At 44.6% G+C, this 8,046-nt stretch overlaps 2 protein-coding genes across 2 annotated transcripts in view; both read left to right on the forward strand.

The window, feature by feature from the left end:
- The window catches only part of SRD5A3 (steroid 5 alpha-reductase 3), a 10,625-nt gene extending 4,610 nt beyond the window's left edge, over positions 1–6,015 (forward strand). The window contains exons 2-6 of the mRNA XM_010574571.1: positions 5–123; positions 3,013–3,164; positions 3,588–3,782; positions 5,102–5,224; positions 5,756–6,015. Coding sequence (XP_010572873.1) covers positions 5–123; positions 3,013–3,164; positions 3,588–3,782; positions 5,102–5,224; positions 5,756–6,015 — 849 coding nt within the window. The remainder of the gene's footprint in view (positions 1–4; positions 124–3,012; positions 3,165–3,587; positions 3,783–5,101; positions 5,225–5,755) is intronic.
- Positions 6,016–7,081: 1,066 nt separating this feature from the next.
- Positions 7,082–8,046, forward strand: part of TMEM165 (transmembrane protein 165) — a 12,185-nt gene continuing 11,220 nt past the window's right edge. The window contains exons 1-2 of the mRNA XM_010574572.1: positions 7,082–7,085; positions 7,666–7,922. Coding sequence (XP_010572874.1) covers positions 7,082–7,085; positions 7,666–7,922 — 261 coding nt within the window. The remainder of the gene's footprint in view (positions 7,086–7,665; positions 7,923–8,046) is intronic.

The following is an 8,046-nucleotide window of genomic DNA, read 5'->3' on the forward strand; positions in this document are numbered from 1 at the left end:
GCCGCGGCTGCGGCGGGCCGGCGTCGTCTCCGGCCTCCTCCAGGATCTCGTTCGCTACGGGAAGACGAAGCGCGGCTGCGGGCAGCGCCCGGGCTGGCTGCGCCTCCTCCAGGTGCCCAAGAGGTGAGGGGGCGGCTTGGAGGGCTGCGCTCCCCGCTGCGCGGCGGCCGCCTGCCGCCGTTGCTGGCCGCCGTAGGGCCCGGCGGCCCGGCAGGAAGGAGCTGTGTGCGCGTTGCCGTTACCTCAGCTGGAGATGTGGAAAACCAACGGCGAGCGCCAATGGCCTTGCGTGTTCTGATGGAGTTGGGCTTTTTGCGGAAGGCTCACTCTGTTCTCGCGGATGGGGAACCGAGGAGCGTAGAGGCGGCGATCGTACGGAGTCCAAATGGGAGCAAAAGCCGAATCCCTTGAATCCCAGTCCCGTGCGGTATCAGCAAAACAAACCTTCCTGCAAGGCTCGGGTCGGGGACCTGGGAATATGGATTCCTGAGGGAAACTGTGACTGCGCAAATATGCTGCGGGTTTACCGTCTTAAACCGATGCCGAGTCATCGTCTTCCTCCTTTAAAATGGGACTTAGGATACTACTAGCAGCATGTTAACATAACAGTCTGGACCCTGCATGAACAGTCGCTAATAAGGCAAAAGAACCACTGGGTTATCCAAACACATCTCTTAGTAGATGTTTAATAGGATGAAAGGGGGAAAAAACCCGCCATTTACAGCTTTCTATACGTTACTGGGATTTCATCGGTTTTGACCGGCTGAGATCCACAACTAGAACTAGCCTTTGACTTGAACATAGGCGTGACAGGATCTTGCAAGGCCGGCAGGACAAGACTGGGAGGCTACTTAACCCAAAGATCCGATCGTCCCTAATGCAGTGATCTTGTTATCACTGGCACATTTTATATACATAGCTTTCAAACCAAACGTTAAAAAAAAGTTTTGTGACTTAGCATGTTATTCATGGAAAGGTTGTAATATAGTGACTTGGTTATTAGGCTTCTGGTTACAGAAAATACCCAGGGATGTGTTTAAGCTCTGCACTACCCTCAGCGAAAATAGGGGCTCATAAAGGCTTTATCTTCATTGCAGCATACTGCAAAGTGCCACATTCTTAAGGTAGTTTCTCATTTGAATTGACCTTTCTCCAACAGAAGTTTCCCACCACCCCTTCTTAGGGAAGATGGTGTCTGAAGAATGTGGCTTTTTCAGAAAATTGGTCTTAAGCTCTCAACATCTACAGAGCAATTCTGTTGCTTGAGTAGGGAACCCATAACGCTGCTAGCTGAAAGAATAGAGAACATCCCGAAGGTAGCTGTTGAGGCGTTTTGTGTTTCCATTCATCTGTGTCTTGTTTCCAAACAGTTATTGTACTTTCACTAGCCTGGGCTTGTTTTTAACTTGCCATTCCATCTTGTCAAATGTTATGATTCATTCTGGGTTGGTTTGACAAATAGTGAACATTCCTCTCCTTGAGGGATGACACGTGTACTTGCTGCAGTGCTGGATCGCTCTGTAGGTCAGACACATCCCCAGCGTAACTGGGATTGCTGAAGGCTCGCAGGACATGTCTGTGCTAAGCTGGCAGGACTTGTTTGTGTGCCAGTAGCAAAAAGCAACACGTGTGGAGAAAGTTCTCTGGCGAGTGATGAGACAGGAGTCTACTGAGTAACAGGACAGCAGGGAAAGAGCTTGAAACTTGGAGGTGGCATCGAGTTTTTATCAATATACAAGTTCTGTTTGTCTTCTAAGCAGAAAATAAGGAAGAGGGGATAAATTTTATTTCTGCTGTTGCAAATCAGCAGAGTGAATGTTGCTGTCTCTGCCTGGTAGGAGATGGAACCAAGGAGGAGAAGTTATCGTCTGAAGTGGCTACCAACCACTAATGGGCAAGGCGCTATGGAGCGTGCAGGGATGCTTGCTACCTCTGTGGTTCTGACTTGGCCTCTGTATTGCTGTTGAGAGATACCTGAGCTGCTCTGGGAGGGAGTCACTTTATTTGGTTTCACTAAGCAAGGGTGTTGTACCCCTACACTCCCCCAAAAGAAAAGTTTGCATGTTCCAGAGAAATACAGTCTTCCCTGACTATACAGTTGTATTCTAGTTTTGTACCAATAGTTACATTGTCAAGACAAAGCCAGCAGCATATTCCAGTGGTATGTATTTCATCTCTTTGCAGGTGTTTCCAGAGGTCCTGATTTTTATTCCTAGCCAGAGGGACTTTCAGTTTTAAAAGCAAATGGAAATACTGGATCACTTAGTTGGAGCTGGTTATCATAGACTGTTTAACTCCATCCAGTTACCCGTCTTGACCGTAATGTCTTGCATTTCAGTAATACATAATATGCTTTTGTAAGTGCATTATGGGGTTGGGGGTTTCTTTGTTTTCTTCAAAAAAACGTGTGGTTTTGCCTTGTAATCACCCAGTGGTATTGGTGGACTCTCCTGTTTTTTTTCCCTATGTGATTGTTGCAAGCCTTGAATTTGCAGAGGGACAAGATATTTTAGTGTACAGCTAAGTAATTACTTCTGGGTGCCTTTTACCATCTGCATTTGTCATTTATGAACTTTAATACATCATGTAATGTATCCACTAGAACTGAGGAAAGTGGGAGTGCTGCTAGGCGCAACAGCCTGGAAATGCCCAGAAAATTAATTTGGATGTGCTTTCAGTGGTGTAAATTATGAAGAAAAAGTTGTGCACATCATGATTAGTTGTGAGCATTGAGGAATACCTTTGCGGTGTGTAGTTTACGCTTTCTCCTCTTTAGTGCAGCTATGGTTAGTAAGATAAGCTCAGTTAGAGGTTATTCCAGGCAGCATTTTGCTGGGGGAAGAAGGTGTTAGGGTTATTCCTGCTTGGTACCACTAGAGTCCTGAGTTCTCTACTTATTGATGTGGGGACCAAAAGGGAATGTACTCACCATCAGGCAAGCATGTACTGCAGGTACATTTCCAATTAAGGAATGATGAGAACATTAACGAAGACCCCTTTTTGTTCCCACAGGTGGTTTACTCACTTTTATGTGGTTTCTGTGCTCTGGAACGGCTTTCTGCTGATCGGGCTTTTCCAAGCCGAGTTCCTTGGAGGGTCGCTCCCATCATGGATTCAGCATGTGCACCGCTCTCTTGGCAGAGATTCTCAGAGTGAGGACACGGGCAAGTATTCCAGATATTATGATGCAGCCATACAAATATTAGAAAGCTGCACTACCATCCTGTGCTAAATTTGTATGCTTCGAGTGCTACTTCATCAGCTGCTTTTAAACTAGGCTCCAAGTGACTTTCCTGGAATACCAAGTCCCTTTGTCATTATTCAAGGTAGAAATCATTCTAATTTATGGATGTGATGGCTCTCAGCAGTCCTTTTAGCAGAAGGGGCTGTTAGCACCTTCTAGAAGTAATCTTGCTGAGGTCAGCAGTGCCTCACATGTACAAATACTTTCCCCAGTGGTCAGTTAATTTAAAATGAAGGTAAAATTTTGCTGTGGGGAGGGGAAAAAAAAATAGCCTTTTTGAAGCATTGTTGGGGTTAAATTGTTCCCGTCTGTCTCAAAGTTGCTATTTTTTATTTGCAAGCAGATAGTGAGCGCTTCTCTGTACTCCTGGTTCTCCTGCTGCTTTGGTTGCATAGCTGTCGAAGACTTGCAGAATGCCTCTGGACCAGCGTGTTTTCCAATGGTGTCATTCACATTGTGCAGTACTGCTTTGGACTTGGTTACTACGTTGCTGTTGGCTCAACTGTGCTATGTCAAGTGCCTACTAAGGTCAGGAATGGTAAGTGCCTGCTTAGTTATTACCAAAGATGCAGTTTTGCTCCCATTTGTTTCCATCATGGCAAATGGTTTCAGAGGGCTGCTTGTATGAGAAGTGTGTTAATTGATGAGACGTAAAAATACTTACTGGCATAGTTCAAAGTAACTACGTTTCCGTATATCACATAATCAGCCAGCATTATACACACACAGAGACACACACAGTTTCATGTTAACCGTCACTGTTACCTCCTGAAAGACATCTCACATAGATGCTTTCAGGATCGTTACCAATCGGTTTTGCATTGAGATATGCTTTATGAAGGACAGTAATAGGTAGCAGTTCTCAAATGCCACTATGCAACTTCAGTTCTCAAACTGGAGTTTGGTTTTTTTTGTTGTTGTAAGCTTTCCTGTAAGGCAAGTCTGCAAGGCTGTCTTGGCCACCTCCTTTGTTTTCCATTAGGAACTCACCACTGCCCTGCTTTCCATCTGTCAGTCTTTTCTTTCCCTCGGTACTATAATGTCTCCATTAATACAGCAGAAATTTGAATTATATGACTTCTTTCTGCCAACACATTCCACTGAGTCTCACAACTGAGCTGCTGTTCCCCTGCACGGATGAGCCATGAGCTGATTGTAGCACTTCTCCCATGACTAATTTTTGTAAGGTGGTCATTACCAAGTATGTAACTTCAGTGAAGTTTTTAACCACTTCCAACCACATCAGCTCTAGTTTAATCCAGTGGTTTTTTAAAAGAACCTTCAGATCTCCTACATGTAGACAAAGCCTTTTTCTTTCTGAACCTGTCTTCTACTTTTCACATCTTGTAGATTCTTGGAGATGGTGTATTGGCTTGTACGTTGGAAATCGTCCTTAATACAGTTAACCTTTTTTTTGAAGGCCTAAATGGTTCACACTGTTGGGGGCGTAGGTATGTGTGTAGGTGTATGTATCTCACTCACTGTGAACAAGACAAACAACTATATACTTGTATGTTGACTTGAGCCATGACAACATCTTTAATTAGGATGATAAGAATTACAAACAATGTTGAATATTGAGGTCTTAGACTATCAATTATGTATCAGTTGTGCATCATGCTGTACCTCAAGCTACTGGATTAAAAACTAGATATTTTTAGGATAGAGTGGTTAAGGGAAATGAACTACCAGCCAAGCACTTAAATGATGCAGCATTTAAAAGCATCTTTCAAGGGATTAGAGGCTCACTACTAGAATTTTGTAAGACAGTAACATTTAAAAAGGTATACAATGTTTTGGGAAGATGCTTGGGAAGGTATTTCCTGGCCATACATTAATGAAACATATTTCATTCAGGTAAGGAGCTTTCTGTGCATATCTGCTGGTATCACATTGTGGGAGTTACGATGTACATTTGGGCCTCTCTTCACCAACACAGATGTCTTGTCATTCTAGCTAATCTTAGAAAAAGTAAATCAGGTAAGATGTTTCATTTCTGCCAACCATTTACTTAGGTAATTTTTTCCTGGTTGTTTCAATAGGCTCTGTAGCTTCTAATACCTTAAAACATGAGTATTTTTCAGTTCCTGTAGTGTGGCGCTCTCTATGAGACTTTCAGTAGATTAAATGAGGCTGTTTGGAAAAGAGATCTGATGGCTGAAGAGGGGGTGTGTGTGTCTGTGTCTGTATATATAGTTTTACAGAACTTAAAATGAAGGTCTAGCTGCTAGTATCCTAAGGACAGACAGATGCTAATGCTTAGGACTTGTGGCACTCCTCAGGGACCTCATTTCTGTCTCCATGTGGGCTAAAAATAGGTTTCCTTACTCTGTATTTGCGCAAACAGCCAGAGGTGGCATCTTATTTCATTAAGAAGTGCAAAGCTGCCAGATCAGATGGAGGTGAATGATGATGATAACTTTAAGGAGCAAGTTGTTCTGTAGTGAGTAGAAGAGAAAAGTTTGTTTAATGCCTGTTGTTCTCAGCTAATTTCTTTCTGTTTGCTTGCAGGGAAGGTCGTAAGTCTGAGCCACAGTGTGCCTTTTGGAGACTGGTTTGAGAGAGTTTCATGCCCTCATTATTTTGCAGAGCTCCTCATATATGTATCTATGGCCATCACGCTTGGATTTCACAACGTGACGTGGTGGTGTGTAGTGATGTATGTTCTTTTTAACCAGGCACTGGCTGCTGTTTTGTGTCACGAGTTCTATCAGAAAAACTTTAGCTCCTACCCAAAGCATCGAAAAGCATTTATACCATTTGTTTTTTAGAATATTTCTTTTAAATTATCTTTAGTGCAAATGGGGAAATGGTTTTCTATAAGGGAATAAGAGATTTACAGTGTATTAAAGCCAAGGTAAAACCGCACACTTTCTTTAATTCTAGCTTAAAAGCTCATAATCTTAATGATAATCTCATCCATGTTACTGATTTATGTGGGGAAATGTAAAGTCTCTGCATATCATACAAGCTAAAAAAAGGTTTACTGAAGACCTTAATGCAAACTGAAGAGATGCTAATTGGCTCTTTTCTGTTTTATAATTATATCTTATGCATAAAACACTTGCTGTTTTGCAGCGAGCCCAAATACATGTACGTGAAAACTGTGTAGTGAAAGGAGGGTGCAGGGAATCACTTGAACTACTGTATTTCATGCCTTGTCTAATATTTAAGCATATTTTTTTCCTAGTCTTTTTTCTTTGAATCACTTCAGAGGGAGGCAAATTGTGTATTGTCTTTCTGTGCTTCCCTGTTGATAATTAAAACGAGCTGCTGCTTTATAACTGCAAGCACAAAAAACCGGTGGAGAAAGCTCCGGTGGAAGAATGACTCATGCTCAGCAGTGGAGATAAACAGGCCCATTCTCTGCATTATCTCTTCTGCACCAAAGTGTTTTCATTCATTGATGAAAACTCCTTGTTTATCCCTAAACTGGGAAAATCATGGAAGGCTCTCTGTCTAGAGTGACAGTAGAAGAGAATTTGCAAAAAATTAATGTTCTTGGTTACGGTTCTGTCGTCCTTATAGCGGGTTATTGGAATCCCCTGTGTGTTAGAGGGGGCAGTTATGCAGGATGACCATAACCACGACTACACGGGTTTTTAAACAGCCTGTGAGAGCAGATGTAACAAACTGCTGAGGCAGAGAACACATGGAAACCAGTACCTGGCAAGTGTTGCAAAGAAATTCTTCACTGGGGAGATGATGTCACTCACCACAGCGGTTTATTTGCACTTACCATTGAATATTTTGGTCATTTTCATGATACTGGAGTGAATGATAAGTTTGCATGATGTAGCATATGGATGCTGGTGTTTCAGCATGTTTTCTACTCGCATGCGTATGTTATTTTGTATATGAGAAGAATTTTTATATACTAAAGTGTATCTTATGAATACCCAATTAAAACAGTTTATTACACCTTCTATTTCTACTTTGTATAATGTTTCAAAATTGAGCTGTGTATTTGCAAAACATGAGCAATTACTTCGCACAGAGTATCGTCCTTCTCCTGGCTCTCGCAACCCTCTCTCTACCGACACTTCCATAGCTTCAGTTCACCGTGGAATGTAAACAGCCCTGACTTGGGACTGCATCTTTCCTTTTATATATATATATTTTTTTTAGTGATTCTCGGGTGCCTCCTTGAGCCTGCCTCCAAGCATCTCCTGTTTTACTGGCGTTCTGGGTCCTGTTTACTGGACTGTTAACTGCTGCTCGGGGAGCACATTCCTGTCCTTGGCCCGGGGAGAGCGCCGGGGTGCACGGCCCTCCTCGGGTCACACATACCCAAAACGCTGGGTTTTTAGAAACCTGGATGTGCCCAGGCCCTTTCCGTGCTTTTTTTTTTTTTTTTTTTTTTTCCTTTCTTACGCAGCCGTTTTTCTTTCCGTCCCTCAGCGCCCTTTCCCTGCCCGTAGGTGACCCCGAACGGAGGAGGGACGGGCTCCGGCTCGCCCGCTCCCCCGGGAAAGCCGCACGGCCGCCCTGCCCGTCCCCTCCGGACGCCGGGAGCCGGAAAAAGGGGCAGAAACACAACGCCCGGGGTCTCATCCCGAGGGCGGCCGGCAGCACCGGCACTCGCAGCGGGACCCCCCTCCCCGCTACAGCCCGTTCCGGCGGAGCGGAGCGGAGGGCGGGGCTGGGCGTCCCTCAGCGGCCGCCGCAGCCAATCGGCGTGAGCGCGGCCCCGCCCCCGTCGGGCCGGGCCGTTTGCAGGAAGCGCTTGGGGGACGGTTGCGGGGCCGCGCGGTGACGCGGCGCCTTTAAGAGGGGCCTCGTGCCGTGCTGCCCCCCCCCCC

Source organism: Haliaeetus leucocephalus, unplaced genomic scaffold (genome assembly GCF_000737465.1).
Source record: "Haliaeetus leucocephalus isolate CR32 unplaced genomic scaffold, Haliaeetus_leucocephalus-4.0 Scaffold439, whole genome shotgun sequence".
Classification (NCBI taxonomy): domain Eukaryota; kingdom Metazoa; phylum Chordata; class Aves; order Accipitriformes; family Accipitridae; genus Haliaeetus; species Haliaeetus leucocephalus.